We start from the raw sequence: 23,553 nt of genomic DNA on the forward strand, positions 1-23,553 counted from the left end.
TTAGCTGGCCTCATCCGAATCGCTGTAGTGCGAGCGGGGCGAGAACTCCCCGTCGCTCCTGTGGGACCGGGGCGACGTCTTGCTCCTCTCCTGCGGCGGCTGCCCGGGCTGCGGCACGAGGAGGGCGGGGGAAGGGGCTCTCTGTCCCATCAGGGCGCCCTCCGCAAAGGAGGAGAAGCGCAGCGGGTCGAGCTGCACCGCGTAGCCCCCCGCGGCCGGCGGCGGGGGGAAGCGAGTCCTGCCGTGCCCCCCGGGGGGCGACGCTCTGGGCGGCCCCGGCGGCGGCGCCGGCGGCCCCGGCGGAGCTCCGGCCCCGGCGGCGGCGCAGGGCGGCTCGAAGGGGGCCCCGCGGTGTTCGGCCTTGCCGGGGCCGTCGGGAGGGGCGGCGGGGCCGTGCAGCAGCTCGGCCAGGGCGCTGATGTAGATCTGCGCCATCTGCAGCGTCTCGTACTTGGAGAGCTTCTTGTCGTTGTTGAAGGAGGGGATGACATTGCGCAGCTGGTCGAAGGCGTGGTTCAGCCCGTGCATCCGCCGCCGCTCCCGCGCGTTGGCCGCCAGCCGCCGCTGCTTCTGCACGCCGCTCACCTGCGCCCGCGGCCCGGGACCGCCGCCGCCGCCGCCCCGCGGCCGCCCGCCGCCGCCCCGCGCCCCGCCGGGGCCGCTCCCGCCGCCGCGCGCCGCGCCGCCCTCCGCCGCCGCCGCCTCCTCGTCCTCGCCGGGCAGCAGGTTAGCGCGGCGAGGCGGCGGCGGCGGGCGGCGGGCAGGCGGGCGGCGCAGCACGCGCCGAGCCACGAGCCCGGCGCGAAGCCGGCGCAGCCGCCCCGCTCGGGCCCGGCGGCGGCTCCGGCGGCCCCGGCGGCTCCCGGGCGCGCTCTGCCCAGGGGAGGCTCATGGCTCTAGCGCCGCGCGCCCATGGGGCCGCGCGCAGCCCCCGCCTCGCGCGTGGCGCCCCGACGGCTCCGGTGTCGGCCCGGCCCGCGCCCCCCTTTAAGGAGCGGCACGCGCCGGGGTCCCCCCCCACCCCCCCGCCCCCGCTCCCCCCTCCCCTCCTCTCCCTCGCGCCCCCACCCCTCCCGCCGCGCGCCCTCCACTCGCGCCGGTCGCGTGTCGGCGCGGCCAATGGCGCGAGCGCAGCGCGGGGCCGGCGCGTGCGGGGAGCCAATGGCGCGCGGGGGGGAGCGGAGGCCGCGGCCGGCGGCGGAGGGCGGGGGGGGGGGGGGGGGGGGTGTGTGAGCCCGAGCCGGCGGCACGCGCTGCCCCGCCCCGCCCCCGCCCCGGGCAGGCGCGCGACGGGGCGGCGGGGAGCGCCCCGACGGGCTGCCGGGGAGAGCCCCGCACCGGGCAGCGCGCCGGCCCGACGGGGGCTGCCGGGGAGAGCCCCGGCCCGACGCGGGGTGCCGGGGAGAGCTCCGCACCGTGCAACGCGCCGGCCCGACGGGGGCTGCCGGGGAGAGCCCCGGCCCGACGCGGGGTGCCGGGGAGAGCTCTGCCGACAGAGGGAACCGACGCCCAGTGGCGCCGGGTCCTCCCCGCTGCCGCATTCTCTGAGGACGCTCCGTCGCGCCCGCCTCGGGAAACATCCTTTTTTTTATCGCCGCCGCCGGCCAAATTTCGGAGGCTCCGGTAAATGCCCGCCTCGGCCTCCCCACGCTTACTGGCGGGTGTAGCCGTCGGTCCTTCCGGCTCTGGCTGCGGCCGCAGCGACCCTGCCCGGGGTGTCGGTGCCGAGCGCTGCCCACCCGGGACGGTGCGGCCGGCGGTGCAGGGAGCGCGGCGCTGCCCTGCGGAGGTTCGGCCGCGAAGCCGCCGAGGGAATGCCCTCGGTTTTAGAGCGGTAATCCCGGGGACACGCGGGAAGCCCACGAGGGACCCGGTAGGTGAGGAGCGGTAGCGTTTGCAGCCGGGATAGCACATTGCCCCGGAGCTGCCACGTTTTCGGCAGGGTCCCGATCCCCCGCGAGCGAGTCCTTTTGTTGGGCCAACAATAGCTGGCCAAAGGTGGTGGAGAGGGAAATAGCTCCGTCCACGCATCTTAACTTCCCTTCCGCGCTGCCTCCCTCCCGCCACCGCCGCCTGCCTGGAGAGGAGAAGTGGAGGTTTGCCCGTGTGAATAGGCGTGTGGAGAACAAAGTGATGGGCACAGTATGAGGTAGATATGTTTCTTCAAAAGTGAATAACTCGCAAGCCAGGGAGGGAGCGAGGGAGCCCAGCAGCTCAAAGCCGAGCGGCAGTGACATGGAATGAGCAGCCTCACTAGTTTAGGAAGCTGGCTGGGCACACTGGCGCATGGCAGGCGCCTGGGGCCCACCTTCCACAAACAACTGGATGGTACTGAGAAAGTGCGATGCTGATGGTTTGCTCTCTTTAAAAACAAACTGAGGCAAACCTTCGCTACTCTTTTTTTTTTCTTTTTCCCTCCCCTGGGAATTGTGCTTCAAAGGCAAATCTGCTGGATCCCGCCCCCCCCCAAATTATCAGTTTCTGACCAAAATGTAAGTGTTTACTCGGTAAGAAAGATGGTAAGGAGCAGAAGTCAATACCTTGTTTCTCTATCGTATCCATTAATTTGCCAGACCATCTATTTAGATCTGGCAAAAACTTTTATACTCTCCTACCGTCTACCTCTCCCCACCCCGCCCTCTTCAATAAATACTCCTATCATTACAAGGGAAAAAGTCCTCAGCACTGTGCAGCATGGTGCTGTTTGCTGGCTGAATTCCCACCCCCCGGTTTCTCTTTCAGTCTGCAGGCACCACGTGCTCCCCTCCTGGGCGCCTGTGGCAAGGTGCGCTTTGCCAGCAGCCCTGCTGGGCTCTCCTCTCCTCCCCAGGGTTAAGCCTGTGTGTTCCCCGTTTGGGCCGTGAGCTGTTTCATGCAAGGACTGCGGGGCCAAACCTTGGAAATGAGGAGGAGCTTTGCTAAGCAGTAGCCACTGACACCCGTTTCCAGAAGCCTAGCAAGCTCCCAGCATGGGGAGAGCCAGGCTGGTGCAGTGTTGAAGTCTTAAACGCCTCCCTCCAGGCTGCTGGGCTGTGTGGCTGGCTGTTGGGCCTCCTTGACAGCAAGCCCAAGCCTCCATCCCATGAAGCATCCGCTGGACTCTGGGCACAGAGGGAAGCAGCATCCCATTAGCCTCCCATGTGGATGAACGGCGGCTGATGCCCCGGAAGGACCCTGGTCTCTGGATACCCCACGGCTGCTCTCGGGTGCTGGGGACTTCCCTTACCAGTACCTTAGTGACTGTATGGAGCAGTGGGGAGACTGGCCAAACACTTCAGATTGCTCCTGGGATGGGAAAACTTCCCGGCTGGGAAACACTAACAGCTGCTTATTTTTCAAGTGTGTGTTTTGTGAGCGCATGCATCCTTTGAAACTGGAGGCATATCAGACTCACTCCACAGTTTGCCTTTGAAAGGACACACACAAAAAGCCATTTTCCCCACCACCACTGCTCAGAGGGAGAAAAATGTTTCACTGAAATCCAGTGGTCTCTGTACGCCTGTATCTGCTGTGTGCGCACACACTCAAAGTCAAAGGCAAAGGGTGGTTTATGTCAGCCCTGGGTTTAGCTCTGCTCTCCCAGAATAAGATAAATGTAAGTGATGAAGAACTCCTGGGGCTGGCTGAACTCATTTTGTATTCAACACTGCCCGGTCCTTTTCACTTTCCTTTCTCCCTCTCTTTGTATGTTCAAGCCTACTTGAGTTTCTTTTTTTCTTTTGTAGGAGTTGGTTCTTTTGAAGCGGTTCGAGGCACGCCCTGCTGCAAAGGGGACTTCACGGGAGTCGGAAACACAGGCACACCGGTCTGAAACACTTACTGTACAATAGCAGGAATGTAGGAAGCCTTGAAAATGAAATCTGCTCTAAGCAAGTGTCAAAGCTTTCAGAGGAAAACAAACTGAACTTATCCCCGTATCTTTATGCGTATTTTCCCCCCAGTCCTCCTTTCCTCCCTGAACCCCCCCAGCCTGGTTAAGGGCCCAGGCAGCAGCTCGGGGTCAGGAATGTACTAGTGTTACAGAAAATGGGTTACAAAAGGGGGAACAGCAGACTTGCAAAAAGCCTCCTCTATCATTACAGCCAGAGACATTTTGAAAGCACACAAAGCACATGGGTCAGTCCTCAGTTTGTACTCAACAGTCTAATTGCTCATTCAGTCCCATTTCAAGATCAGCCAGCTTCTCTGCAGGCATCACCACTGGTCAGAAAGTATTTTATTCCTTCTCTTCCTTTACCCCGCTTTCCCCACATGTTTTCCTGTTTCCTCCTTTCCTTTTGAAAAGTACGTGGAGGGACACAGCCCATTTTGTACCCCCCCTGGTCTTCAGGCAGTAAAACCCACAAGTGTGGGTAGAGACCAAGGTGTGTCTTGCTCACTAAGATCAGGAAATCCTTGCTGAATCTCAACTGCAACCTGCCCAGGCCTCCTGCACGAAGAGGGAAACAGGATTTCTGCCCTCCCAGTGGCCGGCCTGCTCCCTGGGATGGCAAATGCCATCTAGGAGCTACTACAAATACAAAAAGACAATGTACAGCTGAATTATTTTCAGTCTCATGGCCTGCATCATCAGAATATTCACCCAAGTAAAACTTGTTCATACTTACATTATTGAGAGCAAGATTGCTTAAAGCAGAAAAGGGTCCAGCAGCAAATGTTTCTTAGGCTCTTCCTGTGACCAGTGTCTGATGATTTACTGTCAAATGTGTTTTAAATACACATTAGACTGCAAGGAAAGTAAAACCCCAGGTACCTGGGAAATTTTGTTTCTGAACTGTGCCCCTTTCCACTCAGGACAACCAGGGCCATGCTGCTACCGAAGCAGATGTGCCCTCATTTCTCCAGAGCAATCTTCCTGGGCAGATTGTTGCAATTATCCAATGCCACTTGCTTCAGCTCTTGGATGGTCTGTAAAACTAATTCCCATTTCTTGGTGATATTTACCTCCATAAATATCTATGCTCTGAGGCTAACCCTGTGGACACTTGCAGTTGTGTACAGTTAATTCTAATGCAAGTACCTCCACTGCCTCCAAGAGAAATGCAAAGCATTGGTATAACAATACTTGCCTACCTCCTGGGGCCATTGTCAGGCATAATGAATTCAGCCTGGTGATACAGTTGGAAAACTTTTCTATGGAATTTGTACCTACAAACATTTTGCCCATTTATTTAAATTTACTTAAAAAGCTTCATATTCAAGGAGGTACCACTCATAATAATTTTCCCTTGCTCATTTTGTTTTAAACCCTTTTTTGTTTTGCACTCAGCTTGGCAAGGAGGTTCCTCTAAAATTGCTGCCTTCAGTCCCACCCAAGTCTTGGACAGCTGAGGCACTTCTCAGCTGTGGGACACTTTGAACAACGATGTTATTCCAGGTGTAGCTTGTTCACCCTTTGCAACAGGAACAATTCTGCGGGGCCTGTGCATGCTCACAGGCACCACCCACAGGTCCATCGTTTTAGTTACTCTAGAAATGAGCAGTAAGAGAACATTAATGACCATCCCTGCTTTATGAACAAGTGCTTTCTAACATGCTTTCATTAGGCTGCTAGTTAATACGTTTTACTAGTATAAATCACTTAAGCAACAAAATTACCACTGTGATCAAGTCTTACAGTGCATGATCAATACTTTATTTAGTTTAAGATCAGAGAATTAACATCAATCCATCTACAGAAACAATATATTTACTTCAAATCACATCTGATCACTTCCTCTTGTTCTCAGGGTCTCTTGGACAAGAGCCCATAGAGTGTAAGTACTCCAGATTTGCTGACACTAGGTGTTTTTTTAACTGGTTTCCTGAGCATTCTTTTTTTCACTGTCAACTTTAGCCGCTGCACAAAGTACAGTTATAGAAGTTTGCTCTGGGAAAAAAAATTCTAGTCATAGCTTGAGATATAAATGAAAAATTTAGCTTGCAGGCTCACTGCAGTAGTAGTAACATGTAAGTGAACAAGAGAGAGAAGAAAAATAACAGTTGATATGTAAGCGAGAGAAAAAAAAAAATTAACATTTGAAACAGTCTGCCTTGCCTCTCAAGAGCAGCATTACTTGAGAAGGGAGCATAGGGGACTGCTTCAATTGTACTGGACCTTCAATCTGCTGTTCTCACATCCATCACCCACAAAGCTCTTGGCCATCAGGCAGCCCAGTCCCTGAAAGAGGTTTCTTAGCTGTGGAAATGCCAGCCTGGAATCTGAAACTTTGAGCGTCTCCTGAGGAGGGAAGGTCTCTAAAATGTGAAGAGTAAATATTTACAATCACAGAAGCCAAAACAATGTGGAGAACAGCAGTCCTTCTGAGGGGAGAAAATTAAGTGAATGGACCCAGTTTGGTGCTGATTGGCATCTCACATCGATCCCTAAGAGCTGAGTATTTCCCCAAGAAAATTTTGTCAGCCAAGAAAAAATACTACCTTGCTATTCATGGGAAATCCTCTCATATAATTCCTGAGAGCAAAGAGCACAGGGCTTCTAGGAACAATCCATTTACAACACAACACATCTCCAGCAGAACTTTCAGGAACTACCCCTGTGAAAGGCTGTGAAAAGAAACCTTTCTGAAGACATCTTCAGCTGGTGCACTACCTTATAAATTAGGGTGTCTTAAGAATTTCTACCTGTTAAAAAAGCAGAACCATTCCTTCCCCCACACTCCCTCCCCTCACCTTCATGGTGCTAACACAGAAAGACATACACAAAAATTAAGCATTAAAGAGGATGAAGTTTTAGGGGCACCTCAAAATTCCGAGCCATGCAGAAGACTCTTCCCAGTCTATGAGACATCAGATAGCTTCAGCAGAGCGTTGCTTGCAGTACCTGTGACAGGGTCCTCATGGGTTCTGTTCAAGCAGCAATGCTCAGCTGCAGTCCTGTATCACTTGGGAAGCAGTTCTCCCATGGCAGTAGGCTTGCAAAACCCTGACTGCAGCAAGACCTGTACCTCTGGCACAGCCCTGAGCTGCAGATATGATTGGTCTGCAGAGGGAGGGAGACTTACAAGTATTTCTATTTTTCAGGCATGCAGGACGATTCAACCTCCATCAAAGTTTTAGAAATTCCCAAAGGGTGAAGCCTAGTGTTCATCTGCAGTGAGCAAGAGCTCTGCTGAGGCAGAAGGTGAAGCTAGACACAGATGATAGCCTGCTGAGACCAGGAGCTTGACGGCTTTCATCAGGAACCTGCAGTTTGCATTAGCCCGGCTGTGCGGCACTCGTGTCACAGATGAGCTCGGTGAGAACCCGAGTGGCTCAGTTTTGGAGAGAGGGATGGCAGGAGTAACCAGCATCCCACCCTGCCTGGTTCATTAAGCAGAACCCCCCACCTCTTGCTTCAGCACAGGTGTTGCACCCACGCTAGGAGGAATTATCTGTGCTGTGGCTTCACGCCCCCATGAGCGCACGAGGTGACATCCACGGGAAACAGCACACAAGCAATGTCCAGCCAAAGCTGCTTTGCTGAACAAAACCCTGGCGCCTCCAGAGGTCCTTGAGTACCCTGCCCCAGCCGCCCGGGATGGACGCGCGGGCATTTCTCTCCCACCTCTCCCAGCGAGGCGGGTCCGCAGGCTCGGGGCTCCTGCTCCGCTGGTGCTCGGTGGGCACCAGCCGGGCTGGCCGAGCCCACGCCAGGGCACTGAAGGTGCCCCCAAAAGCCTCGCCCTGGTGAGACGGCGGCGAGGCCACCACCCGGTCCCCTCGGGGGGGTGTGCGCCCCGGGGCCGCCCCGCTGCCGGCAGCAGGTTGAATATTGTAGGTGTGGGCGATTAAAGTGTCGCCGGCACAATGGCGGTCTGTGTCCCATTCGCCACGCCCGGGCTCCTCTTTGCAAAGCGCACACAAGAGGTGACAGGGCGCTGGCCCCCGCCATTATCCCGGCGGCATAGCGGCGCGGCCCGCCCCGTTTCCCGGGAAATGGCGCTCCCCGGCCGCCGCGGGACCACCGCGGCCGCGCACGGCTCCGCGCTCCCCCCTCCCCTGCCCCGGAACGGCGGCCCCGCCAGGGGGGATGAGGAGCGCCTGGCGAGGGGGAGCCGCAAGGCCACTGCCGGCGGCCCCGGGGCACTTTCCGGGCCAAGAGCCGCCCGTCCCGTCGGGGCACCGCCGGCACCGAGCGCGGCCCGGCCGCCGCCGCCGCCGCCGTGAGGGAGCCGGAGGCGGTGCGGCAGCGCCACCGCCCGGGCGGCGCCGGGCAGTGCAGGGCCAGGCCGGGCCGGGCCCGCCGCTAAACCCGGCCGGCAGCGCCGCTCCTGCAGCGCGCCTCCCTGCTCTTCGAACCAGTGACAACGGGGCGACAACCCACCTATCTATTCGCCTTTTTTTTTTTTTTTTTTTTTTTTTTTTTTTTTTTTTTTTTTTTTGGGTGATTTTTGTTTGTTTCTTTGTTTCGTTATGTTTTTGTTTTTTTGCAAGTGCCCACCATTAACTCAGGAAGATGAATTGCGCGGCAGTGGATCTGCGCGCAGATGCACCACACCTGCCGCTTCCTCACGTGGCTTCACCCCGTGAAATAGAAATTTGTGTCTCTGCTCCGGGTTAACTTCTATTTACGCACTCCAGCGAATTACTGTATGCCGTGGATAATAAACCCTCTGTCTGTAATGCCACAAGTAATAATTCACTGGCTGATAAGTTTTGGAAAGAAAAGCTGCTTCTGTGTGTCAGTACTTATGGAATAAATGTTAAGAAATATTTATGGACATGTCTTCTGTTTTCAAACAACTCATATAAGACCCGGCAGACTTGATACACCTGTGGATAGACATTACATTTGTCAGATGATGTAGAAAGTCTTAAGAAGTGAAGACCGCAGTAGTGATCTTTATTGAAGACAATAAATGTGTCTTTCAAAAGTCTGATTTCCAGGTGTATCCCCTCTATTTCTACCTATCTTTTATCTTGATGTGAAAAAACAAAGCTCCCTCTGTCCCATATCAGCTCTCCTTTCTGTATTGTATAGATAGGCTGACAGGACAATTTTTCAATCATTTATGGAATGGGTTTATGGAATTGTTTTGTTGGCAGGGAGGAGGTAAGAAAACTTCATCTGCAGTCTCCTAAACCTGGCGAGACATAAAACCAATCCAAACAACAGCAGATATGATTCAGAAAGGTCTGTAAAAGTTAGGGCAAGACAAACCATTCCAGTGTTGCCTGAGCACTATTTCATAAAGTAACATGCTCTCCTGTTACACTACATCAATTTCTTGCTGTGTTTGCTGTCATGCCGCAGAGACCATTCCTTAAAAATGTGTCAGATAGAAGGAGTAGCAAGTAACCGCATTATTAGCTTTGTTCACACTATTTGCTTTCTTTCTCCCGTTCCCCCGTGTGTAAGCAAAAGAATTAATTAGTAACAACACGGGTCAGCTGTGATTACTCTTACTGTGGTCCACAGTGAATATTCATATCCAGGGAATATTGAAAACCAAACAAGACCTCCCCACTGTGTGTGTGAAGAAGCATGTCCCTGGCCACTGGGGGAGAAAGGCAAGCTCACCAGCGGTGGCAGGGCTACAATGCACTCACAGAGCTGCCCACTCCTTTTTTTTTTTTTTTTTTTTCCCCCCTGGCATTTGACAGGGACATGAGGAAGGCTGACAGAGCGCAGCAATTTTAACATACGACCCACAAAAAAAAGTGGTTTCTTTATTTCTATTTCTTTTCCATCTGTGCTTTTTAATTTCTAGCAGCTGTATATATTTATATGTTTTTACTCCCAGTAAAAATGCTTGTGTCAGGCGCTTCTGGCTGCTTCTGGCTCTGCCGAGTGGGAAAAGAGGTTCCCTCTGCAATCTAGGGGAATGACACCCCTGAGTCTTTCTTTAAAAATTAGATCCATGTGGAGTGTTTTCCTATATGTAGAATGAGGGTAAGATATTTCCAGTCCAGTAGTACCAGTGTGGTGGACCGTGATACTGCACCCTGTGTATCAAAGCTGCTGCTCCAGCCCCACGAGGGAAAAGTCAGGCAAAGCTCAGCTTTCGACCGATTGGACAACCAGGCGTGAACCCTCAGATTAGGCGTGTGTGTGTCTTGAGAGATTTTTGCCCTGAAATCAATCCTTGTTTCCTTTCTCCCCCCGTTCTCCACGGCCCAGCAGGGCTCTGGTGCTGGGGTCCCAGTGGAGGTGGAGGGGGGTGCACACGAAGATCCGAAGCGGAGAGAGCAGTGGCTGAGAGCCCGGCGCTGAGCGCTCACCTGCGGGGCTGGAACACGGGGCACTTGTGGGGCAGCGTGAGCAAACCTGCCTGCTGCACCTCGCAGAGCCTGGACCTGGCTGGCTGCCAGGTGCCCACCAAAGCTGCTCTACCCCTCCCCTCCGTCAGCTGGACAGGGGAGAGAAAATATAATGAGAGGCTCAGGGGCTGGGATAAAGGAAGGGAAAATCACTCACCCATTACCGCTGTTGGCACAACAGACTTGACTCAGGGGATAAATATAATTTATGTCCTATCAGATCAAAGTCGGGTAATGAGAAGTAAACCCAGATCTTAAAATGCCTTCCCTCCACCCGTCCTTTATTCCTGGGCTTAACTTGACTCCTGATTTTCTCTACCTTTCTGCCTCTCCGTAGCCCAGAGGGACCAGGAACTGGGATCAGTTCATGACGCTGTCTCTGCTGCTCTTTCCTCCTCAGGGACTTCCTCCTCGCACTCTTCCCATACTCCAATGTAGGGTCCCACCCTCAAGGGACAATTCTTCATGAACTCCTCCAGCATGTGTCCCTTCCACAGCATGCAGTCCCCCAGGAACAGACTGCTCCAGCATGGGCTCCCCACAGTGTCACAAATCCTGCCAGCAAACCCGCTCCAGCATGGGCTCCTCTCTCCGTGGCTCCTTTTCTCCTGGCAGAACCTGCCAAGAGTCTGTTCCAGCATGTGCTTCCCACAGCATTCCTTTGGGCATTCATCTGCTCTGCTCCTCTCCACGGGCTGCAGGGGCACAGCTGCCTTACCATGGGCTCCACCACTGGCTGCAGGGCTGTTTCTCTCACCCATTCTCACCCTCTCTCCCACTGGCAATTGCTCCTGGGCAGTAACATTTCCCCCTTATTAACTTTCTTGTCCCTGAGGCACTAACAAAATTAGTTGTCTTGTGCGCAGTGGCAGGTCCCTCCTGGAACTGGCTGTCATGGAAGTTCTCGGACACGGAGGAAGCTTTGGGCAGCTTCTCACAGAAGCCATCCTTGTAGCTCCCCCCACTGCCAAAATCGGCCCACACAAACCCCAAACTGCTCTCATCTACTTTACTGCCACACCAGATGCTGCAGGGGCCAGGAGAGCAACCCAGGGAAGCACCTGCAGGTTACTTCAGGAGCTTCATGACTGTCTCATGCACCCCATAACCTTTCATAAATTCATGGGCTTGCCTTTTAGCTCTTTATTTTGATCTGGACGATCAGTCTTTTAATGGCTGATAGCTGGATTTGCAAATAAAGCTGTTAATTTTTGGTTTTGCACTGTCCAGCACTTCCTTATCCCATCTTGTGTTGGTGTATCACCTCCTTAGAACAAAGACTGGGACAAAAGTGTTTGCTTTTTTTTTTTTTTAAGGAAGGGGAAAAAATATCATTCACTGAAAGAAATGTTTGCCTTATGAGTGCTGGTAGGAATAATGAGCTACAGAAGCACTGAGCTGTGGTGTCATGGTGGAGGAGTGTCCTGAGCTTGCTGGGCTGCTGGTTGCTGTCTTTTTCCACTGGTATGGCAGTTATTGATCCCAGAAATATTTGTTTTCACCCTTACAGCAGTGAACTGGTGCTGAGATGCTGAATTCTTCCTTCTGCCCCAAGTTTCCTGTGTGACCCAGAATACAGTAGTTTATGACCTGACAGTTTAGTTTTCCAGCTGTGTCTTTGCTTTGGTTTTTTGTTTTTTTTCTTTTGACAAATGTTGCAGAAATAGATTCTGTAGTACACACGAAGTATTACACCACTGTGATGAATGGGTCTGGAGGGCACAGATTTTGTAAGTCTTGACAGGCAGTATATTTAATTCTATAAGTACACCTCTTGAAAAGTATTTTCTTTCTAAATTAAGCTCTTGGTTCCAGCAATTTTGAGGCACTGATAAAATTTTTATGTCTAGGAATTGGTTAAGCTATGAATCACTTCCCCTGCTCTGACCTTATTTTGGAGGCTTCTATTTCTGACCTCATGGATGATGCCTTGGGTGAGATGTAACAAGATAGTAAGATTGTGATGATGCCTTCACAGTTGCCCACTGCTGTTGATGTGACACGTGGATGCGTGCATTCATGTCCCAGTGCTTACCAAAAATTTTGTCTGTGACTAAGATTAAGGGGGAGAGACTTGGTTTTGACATTTATTTCAAAACAGCTCTGCAGAGTGAAGAGAAAACACTGATTAGTACTGAGAGAAAAATGATGAAAGCAGGGCTGTGCTGGTGTGATGCCTTTGTTAGTTTGGACACCATTTTTTTTTGTTTGCTACAGCCATGAGCATGCACGAAGGAAGCTGGTTTACTTTTCACGTCATCAGCTTTGAGCAGAGTTAAGAAATTGAACCTTTTGAGGGCATTGACCCCCAGTAAGCTGCAATGGCCCAGCGAGTGTTCACAGAAAGAGCGTTCTCATCACTTCATAGCATCCTATGTAAGTAGGAAAGAAAGAGATACTCTGAAAAATCAGATGTGTTCGGGCAAACAATCCTAGTACTTTTTTTTGGTGAAGTCAAGAGGGAGACACAGAGGACTTTGGCACTGGTTGTGCTGCAGCTGTGTCCCTCAGGGCTGCAATCATTCACTTGCTTGATTCAGCAGAACATTTTATCTCCAGGTATTCACTGCTGGTCAACAGAAACATCTTTCTAGCTGATTATTTGAAATCAGATAAACATGTTTTCTTCCACTGCTCACTTTTTGTTTGTAGCTGGTATCTCAAAAAGGTTGTATAACTGCAGATACCATGCAAACAACTCATCTTTATAAACAGCTGGCTTGTAACTCCAGTGGAGCTACTGCAGCAGAAACACTTGACAGTCTTTAGCACTCCCCTGGAATTTGTTGTAAAGAAAGGGATGTGTCATGTAGGGTTCACCATGACGTAGCCCATTATAGAGAGTACATCTGTAAAACTACCTGGCTCTAGAGAGGTGTTTCTGTGAGTGTGACAGGGACACAGTGCCTCTATTTAGGTGAACGATCCCCTGAATGCCTCCTAAGCTTAATGGAAAATCGTAACAGGTCAGGAATATTATGTAAGTAAATAAAATACTCTGGATGTAAAAAGCCAGGAGACAAACTTTGGACGCTGCAAGTTAAATTGTCATGGCTGATGTTACTGCAGCACAGCTTGCTGATGACTAGGTCATTAGTTTAAAATGTTAATGAAACTTAAAGATTGAGAAGGCCATCATGAATGAAATATGGGCTACCTTCTGTCGCACTAACACTTTTGTTTTTGGCAATGTATGTTCACTATCAGAGAAAATCAACCCCTGTACAAATAAAGATGGCAAAAACTGATTCTATAAAAATAAAGGCTGTGCTCCATCCAATAAAATTTCTACATTACACTAAAACAGGTGAAGGTGGGATGCTGTATTTCTAAAATAATGTCCCATACATGTCAGTGCTAAGGAACTCTAAACTTGTTCTCCAAAATGCTGTTCGTAAATGCTCTTTTGAAATCTAAGCCTGACACTGATAAACATGGTAACCTTGGTGTTTTCCATGGATGCTCTTCATTGAGCTGACTCACAGAAGCCTGAGGAGCTTATCCCATCTCCATGGGCTAAAACCCTTCAGTAGCAGCGCAGCAAATCCACGAGCACATTACATTGCCACAGGCTGAAAATCCCACAGCACTCAGCAATTGAACAGGAGGAAACGCAAGTTTAGAAAACAATTTTATTAGACAAATTATTTAGACAAATTATACACAGAAAGCTCTGCCACTTGTAACTGAGGCCTCCAAAAAGTGTTTTGTGTATCTGTATAATAGGCAACACATCAAAATAGGCCTATTTTAAATATCGTACATGGTTAACAGGTTTTTTTAATAGCTAAAATCACTGCGACATCTGGTATGTCCCTACGTAGCTTGTTGGAAAGAAAGTTTCTTTATTTTTTCCCTATCTTTTTTTTTTTTTTTTTTTTCCTTTCTTTTTTTTTTTTTTTTCTTTTACTCAGAAGTGTGGATGAGTTCATGAATGTTACAAGGGGGAAGCAAGTTGTGCATGCTTTTAGACACTTGCTACCCTGGAAACAAAATGGCCTTTTGCACGATAAGAATTCGTTCTGCCTTACACAGTAGACAATATTTGAAGATTTAGTACAAAAAACAGTGACAGTACAAGATGCTCCCCCAGAACAGAATTAGCATCAAAATAGAATAGATCTGAAGAATATACCTTTTAATTTATCCTAAAGCAAATCACATAGGCTGATTCCTATTAATCTTAAGCCAAAGAATGAGTTAGATTAAAATAAGTGTATGGTTGCATTAAAAAGAAAACCAAACCAAAAAACTCACAGGATAAACTGCCTGCTTTCTACTTAACTGCATTTTTAGTTTAAGGATTACAAATTGAAAGCTCTTCCTACATTTCTAAAAGGTAACAGTGTTACTTGAAAAAGCTGGTGCCGAAGTGGACACCGGGTTTTGATCTCACTGCTGTTCTTTTTCTTGCTTTATACAGTTGGCACTAATGTAAAAAATATGTAGCTCCTCTAAATCTAACTTAACATAGAAAGGGTTAAACTGAGTGCCTGTTCATATTTTTTCACTTAGAACAATACGTGATTATAATTAAGGCCACATCTGTGTATCTTGAGGGCTTTTTTGTTTTCCTCCACTAACGCCATTATTTTATTGATCAACTGTGCTGACTTGGCAAAGGATTTATTGACCTTTGATCCATGTTTAACTGCTCTAGAGCTATATGAGTTGTTCATGAACATGGTATATCTAAGAGAGAGTTCCATTTGTTTAGTTAATTAAAAGGAAAATTATCAAGATTAGCCTTATAGGATGCTCAAAAGCCGATGCAAAACCTAACCAAAGGAGTTACATCTAGGTACAAATGTTATATTGCCCTGGATGCTCTAATAGAAAAGTATAAAATACGCTCTGTTGGCAAATGATGCAAGTCAGAATAACGTTAAAGCAACCTGTCTTTTCTAAATGAAAAGACACCCTGCACTGTACATCTCTCCTGTATACAACACATTTTTACTAAAGCTTTATTAAATGAATTGCAATAGCAACGGCTGCCATTTTATAGCTATATATACATGTACATATATATACACATACCTGTGCTGCATATATGTGTATATATACATATGTATGAGATACTAATTTATTTAACACAACAGAGGCTTCTGCCATATGATACAGTTTACTGTACATAAGAAAAACTTTTAACTCTGTACAATCACATAAAGGTCATATGCACTGTTGCAGTGCAAAAGTAGATTTAACTGTAGTCTTTACTGGCATAGTAATGGCTTTTTGTAATCCTACAAAATTGCATTCTTATATTATGGGGCCTGAATGATCTTTGAATTTCATTTGTTTTTCCTTTTTTTTCCCCATTTTTTGCCTTTTTGCCTTTTTTTTTTTTTTTTTAAATTTTCCATTTTTTAAACTGCAGGGTTTGCCTTTGGTCCACAGTTAAAAGGACACACAGCAGTGGAGCGCTGACTGGATGCAGCAGAGTACATGAAAAACACTTCAGTTATTGCAATTATAGTAAAAAAAGGCGGTGGGGGAGGAGGAGCGAATGCCCTTCTGTAAAGTAATCTTCAGGGTTTTCCTATGCATGAATCGCTGCTCGTTTCCTATATTTAAAGTATATGAAAAGCCTGAAGTAACCAAAACCTAACATGGTGATAAACCGAAGAGTAAGTGATTCAAGTAGTACAGAGAATAAGGGGAGGCAGAAAAGACCAGACTGAGAAAGCAGAGAAGAGGAGGAGGAAGAGTTGCTACTAATAATTCTGATTCTTAAATAAAATAAAAGAGAAAAACCCCAAAACAACCCCTGAACAGAAAATAACCCCCAAACAAATTAAAAAAAAAAAAAAAAAAAATCCCAAACCCAAACCACAACCCTCAAAACCAAAAAAATAAGGAAAAGAAGAAAGGTTACATCCATGTTAGTCCCACAATATTACAGCTGCTCCTTGCAAAGGGAGTCCTAAATAAGAAACAGTGAAGAAACTCATTCTGATGCTCAGATGGAGGTGCCTCGGTCCGGGTCACTACCGATATTCAGGCCCAGGGTAGGGGTTGGTTGGTAAGGGATAGATGACATTGTTTTGATGGGGCTTCTGAAAAAGCCCCCGTTGGGCGCCCTGTGCCTGAAAGGGCCAGTTCGGTGCTCGGGCACGCTGCCGAAGGAGAATCCCGAGGCGGCTTTAGCAGACAGCGTGCGGCTCAAAGTCTGGATCTGCTCTGGTATGAAGGTGGTTGTGGTGATGTGAGTGTTCCTGAAGTCACTGATTTGCTCCAGTGCCTGACGTGTGGGTAAAGTGTCAATGTCCAGCGGGGTCAAGTCGATCGATGAGGTGGAGAACTGTTTATGGGGACTGTCGTCGTCCGTGCAGAGGCTGTTCACGCGCCTGTGGAGGTGCTCCAGGTCGATCTCCTTGTCGTCCTGGGGAATGAGAGAAACAAGAGGCACCACTCACCATCGCCATTTGTGCTGGGCTGAAGTTTCACAAGGTGATCAGCACTGCTCGGGGAGCACAAGGCACAATTAACTAGAGCTGGCTCTTAGCTGAGGGCGTCCTGAATGTCACCAGCGAACTCCCCCACTGCCTGAAGCCAGGTGGGCAGAGCCAAACCGAGGCAGACCCTTACACCATAGCTACCTTCAAACCCTGGACCCGAACAACAGAACTCAAAGCGGCACCGGTAGATTTTCAGGAAAAGGCAAGCTCGGAGCTAGGTGGGTTAGACTAGCAACAGCTGAATAAAAGTAAACTGCGTAATCTCAAATGCCTGGAATGACGCCAGTTCTTCAACTCCGCAATGAGAACTAAATTTGGATGTCAACATGGGAGGCTCTGAGGGATCAGGTTGCCATCTTTGTCATCCTCTCAGGGTTTCAGGAAGGGCTAGAAACTTCTCAGGTTCCTTTTTTCACCTTTATAATGTAAATTGTGGTGTAGAAAAGCTGAACGTACAGAGAAAAAACCCAAGCACTGGTGACTCATTGACATCACATAGAAAGGAGTACACCAGGCAATTTAAAATTACAGTGCCAACAGAGGGATTAATTATCTCCTTACCTACAAAGAAGTAATTCCATCTATTATGATGGAATTATACTTTTGTGGGTGAGAAGAGAAGGCAGCCTGATGTATTTATTATAATATATCGCTTCTCTTACCTCTGTCCCTTTTCCTTCTTAACTCTCTCTTCCCAGAGAATGCAATTAAACACGTTTGTTGGTTATAATTGAGAATTTAAATGCATAGAAGTTAAAAAAGAGGAGAAAGCCCTAGGTGACCCAATAAATCACCTGTGTTGTACATACATATTTCTGCTGAACTGCAAAGCTTAATTCAAAGCAGCATTAAGTACACACGTACAGGGATATTTCCCTCAGTCTAAGTAGTGCAGCTCATTCAGAACAAAAATCAATTTCAACTAACCTTAAAATTTACCTTAATCTGTGTGAAATTTACTGGCTCTTCCAGGCCACTAGAAATATCTCACACTCTAGGACCTCACAGAGGATAATTAGGCAGCCGATAGATGTGCACTGATGACTTCCAGCTTTGATTACTGAAATTCATTGACTGGCTTGATCCAGAGCTCCCTGAATCAATGGCAAAACTCCTAGTATACCGAATGGGCTTGAGATCCCTCTTTTCTCTAGGAATGAAGTCAAGCACTCTGAAAAAGTCCACACCTAGAACAAACTGCAGGAGTTTATCTATTTAGCAGAATGGATCAATGAACATTTGCGCTGGCACCACTCCAAACACAGAGCCCGAATGGAAGGGGACTGAGAGGCCAGCTTCCCTCCAGGACTGCACCCTCCGAGGGCAGGGACAGGGAGACAAACCAAGGAAAAAGGGAAAGGGAACAGGGCATCAGGGATCACCCAGGGACTGGATGATCACTGACCACAAGGGCTTTGGTTTGAGCTCATCATGGGAAGGAAAAAATGCAGTGCTCACTTCTCGGACTCAGCTTTCTGTCTATCGTTTATTCACAGGTGGACATAGACATGGATGCACGTAACAACCACACAGGTGACATCAAATCCAAACGCATTCACCAAACGCGATCTCCTAAAAAAATTTGGAGCTGCATATGGATGCAGGAGAACTGGGGCCACATCAGAAGCTAAAGAAATATACAGAGGCTCAATTAGTGTGTGCAAGTCATGACTATGTCTCTGAGGGACAGTCCTAAATATTTTCCTTTTTTTAAATTTTTTTTCTGGATTTCTTTTTGTTTGTTTGCTTTCAATTAAAAAAAACCAAACATACAAATACTTTGTAATTTAAAATGCCAATTGGGAAAAGATTGAAATATAATAGTTTCTGAGCCTCTAAGAGTAACTCAAAATAGTCCTCTTTCTTTTACAGAGATGCATTTGGGGCTAGGGTCAGACCAGTGAAAATATATAAGCGGTGATAATCTCCCATGCTTAGCCCACAACCCAATCTCCACCCAATCGATACACCAAAATGAGACCCACTCACAGTAAGATTGTGCATATCTCCATAATATGATTTCCTCTTCTCTCTTGTGTGATCAGTAGTGAAATATTCAGCAGTTTTCACATTTAAATTATCATCAGGCTTCAGAGTCAACATCCCATTGAGATTACTGGGGCGGTTCATACTTCTCTCAGAGCTACTGTTTAAGGCTGTCTGCAGACTCAGGCAGACATCAGTGAATGGGTTACTTCTGGCACGCGACCGAAATGTTATCTTCGCAACCATTAGACAATTTTTTTCAGTATAAATGCTTGCATTCTGGAGCACAAGATGGCAGCCACCAGGAAAAAGGGTTGGCTTGCTGACCACAAACTGGCCCAATCTGACCCCCGATTCTGGACTAGTGGCCTGGAAGAGCCAATGGATTTCATGGAAGCTAAAATGAATTTTAAGAAAGTTAGTTAAGATGTATTTCTTTGCTGAATGACCCCCACATCCAGGATAATGGGGACATTCAGCTCGTACGTCCACGTTAAACTCAGTTTTGAGCCGAGCTTTTCAATTTAATGTTGAGATGAGCGTTTAAGTGCTAAGCTAATGGCCATATAATAAACCTCAAGGAGGCCAAATTATACCATTTGTGGAAAGTACGCACTTGAATTTCTCAGCATTTGAAAACTGAAACAGAAAATTTTATACTGTGTAAAATATCTGTGCTGGCATTTTTTTTTCTTTTCCTTTGTTATTGATTTTCATGTTTTGCACCAGATAAATATAAAGTATGAAGTTCTGAAATTTTGGGTAAGCAACAATCAAGTAAATTTTAGGGTTTTAAAATAATTTACCAGGTGAAACTACATGGTTTCCATTCCTGAGAAACCCAATTTAAAGACTAGAGATTCCTTTTTTTTTTTTCCTTTTAATAATGGTCCGGTCCAGATCTTGAACAAAAAAAGAAAAAAGAAAAAAAGAAAAAAAGAAAAAAAAAAACAAAACAACTTGGGAATTAAAACAGGCAAGAAAAGATTAAATGTATTTTAACATCAGTGCCAATGTTGTCTAATTAGGTGGTGTAATTAATCCTGCCTGATTAGACAGCATTAGATTAGCAGGAATAAACACAATGGAAAAAGTGCAGAGAAGGCAAGACCACTGCACACAAATTAACAGCAATACCCCACAAGCTACACAGATGTGCCTAAGCTACACAGGCAGAAAAGTTATATTTGACAGTGCTACATTAAAACTCATATTTAGGTACAGCTTTGGGTGTTGTTTCCAAGGATATTTTAATAAATCCTTTTGTCCCTAATTTCTTTTTAGCATTTTGTAGAGGTGAAAACTTAATTATGAATATAAGAAATTTGGTGCAAAGTTGCACAAGGCTCAGACGGCTGGTAGAGGGACAGGTAGATTGCCACAGGAAGGAAAGCGTTACACACGCAGGTATAGAAGCAAACTCATGTCAGGTGTGAAATAACATATTTTTCCGTGGCATCTGCACACCATTTTCTGAAACAAGGCCGTAGCATGTTTCAGAAATAAGTCTAGCCTGAACCTGAAAAATCTAATGTAGTCTTGCTTCTTTGGACTTCAGATGAAATAACAAGAACTGAAGTTCATGGAAGTCTCAGGATCTTAATGTTTCTGAAAATGGGGATGAGCTTATTCAAGAAGCTAACAGCTGATTAAAAGGGTAAATTTTGCAAATGTATTTTAAAAGACTCAGCCACTGAGCTTAGGTGATGTATTTTTCAAGAAGCCAAGACACCTAGTGAGAACTAGGTGTCACCAATGGAAACAATGAACTAAATATTGATGTATTAATAATGTACTATTCTACAAGTAACAATTATGTTTTACTCAGAATAGTTGCATATTTATACATCATCAATATACATTTATTTTTTATTCAAGCGTTTCTAGAAAGAATAGCTAGAAAGATTTTGAGGAACATCATTTACCTTAAAAAAATCAGGAAGCTAATGAAGTATCTCTGAATTTGATTCCCCACCCTCTCTAGCGCTACAAAGTCAAGGCAGCAATCTTTAGGGTGCATGAAAATTCCCCAGGAGAAATGGAGGATCTAATACCTCTTTTGACGGAACCCGGGAGCCTTTCCTTTTATTCCACCACGTTTCCAACATTGCAATGAAACAGGATAGGACAATCCCTGCAGCGAGGATGCAGAAAACACCTGCAAAACTTTTTATGTCCAGGGCACCTCCTTTCTGTTTGGTATCCACAGATGAGTAAAGATCACACTGACCGTTCTTCGGCCACCACTTATGCTTCAGTACGTCCATGTCGCCATTCTGCTGCAGCTCCAAAATCCTTGGGGAGAAAGCACAGAGTCAGGGGTTACAGTGGGGCAATGGCACCTGACAGCGTGAGGGTGTAAATCCGACTGCCTGCAACCTTCCCATGTGCCTGCCTTGGAAAGCCAAGCAGCAGATGAACCTGCACAGACTGATTTAGCCAGAAAAGAAAGCTTGGGTATGGGCTTGCCTGTTAGACAGAGCATAGAGTTATCTATGTTCCACTCCAGATACAGCAAAGCACACACAAATCTCTCTTGCCTTCTTTTAACGACCTCAGTGAAAATGCTTTACTTCATACACTGTATTTTCTCAACCGGCTTTTACTAGTCTAGGTCAACTGACTTTCATAGTCCATTAGATATCTGACAACATTTTGCATTCTAATCATTGGAGAGGAGACATTTCAATTAAAAAATCAGAAGGAATATACATTTCAGATTTACCACATTACACACGACGTTGTTGTAAGCGGATCTTTATCTGGTTACCTACATTTGCTGCTTTGGAGAGAGAGCAAAGCCATCTTACTGCGGTCAGTGATGATCTAAACCAGTCTTGCTTGATGTCAGAATGCAACCTGATGGTAAGTGATTCCACAGGAAGGCTCCTTGCTGCGGAATTCACTTGTCCTTGGACCTACATACCCAGCCCATGGCCAAATATTTACTGGGCAGCTTGCAAGGACAACGTATTTAACTAGACTTCCCATGGGATGAAATGTCTGAGAAATGAGAATTTTGTTTGAAAGAATATTTTCATATTAACTCCATTTATTTCTGAGGACAGTGTTGTTTTCTTTGATTTTTTTGGTGTTTTTTTTAAATCCAGAAATGACTATAGTAACAGCTGGGTGCTTCTGGTAATTCAAGATAAAAAATTCAATGATTACACCTAAAGAGAATAAAACAATGAAAAAATTTTCCTTCACGTAATAAATTTATTTTTCATTTCAGTGTTGGAAGGCAAGCAATTACTACTGCAATCATTTGACACAGCATGCAAAAAAGTCCAAGTGCACACAAACCAGCAGAAGTCTGCGATGTTGCTACCAGAGAGACTGTAGTGCACGGCGGGAGGGAGGAAAGCTGTCCTCCTGTCCCAGGGCTACCACAACAGCTGAGTGCAGTGGTCTACATCAGCCTCAAAAGGGAGCTGGAATGCACCTGGGGACCGCAGGGCAGCTCACACAGCACCGCTGCACAGAGGTGACTCAGTCTCTGATGCTGCTTCAACAGGTACTTGTGTCCACAAAGCCACTTTATTTGCTATGCCACATCCAAATGACCACATATTTGTGCTGTGGTCTTGACAAGAACAAGAGGCTTGACGCAGCCACCAGTGGCTGAAATCCCAGCACAGGTCTGGAGGGAGCTCCCACTTCCCAAAGAGTGGTATGTCTGCTGGCTGGGATCATGACCTATTCAGAGGGGAACAGCGTCTGCTGCCAGTACATTGCTCAAGGTCCCACCCTGGAGAAAGGAATTCAAGGTCACTTGGGTAGATAGTACAGTAAAGGACTACACTTTGACTTCCCCCAAACCCAGAGACAACTTAGGGGAGGCTCATCCTGAAGCTTTCTGATGGAGCATCTCAAGGATGGGAGTATTCTCTGTTCTGTTGCAAGAGACCGAACAGCTGTTATGAGCCCCCGTGTCCAGATGAGTTTGGAGGGATGGGAACACAGGCAGGACTGCTGCCACTGCTGCCTGGGAGTGTGTAGAGAAGCTCAGGTTAAACCCAGTGACAGGAGGAGATGCAGCTAGGATAAACTGGTAGATAAGAAATTCCAACCAGATAAGAAGAGAACTGGAGAGGTCAAACAATGGAACAGAGAATTTTTGGCATCACTACCCCTGGTGAAATTCAAAGACCCAGTGGGAAGGACTCAGAACAAATTGAACTGCTCTAAACAAAGGGCTGAACTGGAAACCAGATTACTCCTCTGCAACTGCAAACAGGGTCCATACACTACCCTGGATCATGGCACACAGTCCCTATGGAAAGAACTCGCCATAATTCTGGTTCTCACTGTCCTGGAATCCTATACTAGGATTCAGGCCAGTATTTTGGCCCAAATATTCAATTTTGAGAGGTTAGTGAGAGCAGACAGCCAGGATAAACAGAACCCTTGTGCATAAGCTCTTATGGAGCATAGTCAATTAATTTTCACCACCTAATCAAAACATATGTGTTTTTATATTTACGAGTTACTGTACTATCTATCCAAGGCAGTAACAGAACAACAACACCCATAGGGTTTATTTCTTCCAGCAGTGGCTCTAATCCCTGAGCAGGGCTATTTTCTCTCTTTTATTCAGTCAGGAATAGAATGAACCATCCAAATGATTGCTCTGTTCTCATTAATTAAATGATTCTTCACTTGTCAGTATAATTCCTGATTACACAAGACATCTTTTTAACAAAAAGCATTTGCATAAAGACACTGAGCTTTGGCTTGTTCCTTAACGGAGATTTATTCCTAATTGTACCCCTGGTAATTATCGGCAATTTTCTTTATGGATGTAACATATAAGTTCAATTCTTTAAAGGAAAATATAAAAAATGGAAGAAGAAATTTGGGA

General features: G+C 47.3%; 2 protein-coding genes across 2 annotated transcripts in view; both read right to left on the bottom strand.

The window, feature by feature from the left end:
• Nucleotides 1-1,541, bottom strand: ATOH1 (atonal bHLH transcription factor 1). The gene is given in 3 exon segments (XM_040065394.1): nucleotides 1-729; nucleotides 732-873; nucleotides 1,339-1,541. Coding segments are annotated over 3 exon segments (1,074 nt in total).
• Nucleotides 1,542-14,168: 12,627 nt separating this feature from the next.
• Nucleotides 14,169-23,553, bottom strand: part of GRID2 (glutamate ionotropic receptor delta type subunit 2) — an 819,802-nt gene continuing 810,417 nt past the window's right edge. Inside the window, exons 16-17 of the mRNA XM_040064665.2 lie at nucleotides 20,744-20,984; nucleotides 14,169-16,627 (exon numbers count right to left, since the gene is read on the bottom strand). Of these exons, the coding sequence (XP_039920599.1) occupies nucleotides 16,205-16,627; nucleotides 20,744-20,984 (664 nt within the window). The 3' untranslated portion in view covers nucleotides 14,169-16,204. The remainder of the gene's footprint in view (nucleotides 16,628-20,743; nucleotides 20,985-23,553) is intronic.

This window comes from Hirundo rustica, chromosome 5 (assembly GCF_015227805.2).
Source record: "Hirundo rustica isolate bHirRus1 chromosome 5, bHirRus1.pri.v3, whole genome shotgun sequence".
Classification (NCBI taxonomy): domain Eukaryota; kingdom Metazoa; phylum Chordata; class Aves; order Passeriformes; family Hirundinidae; genus Hirundo; species Hirundo rustica.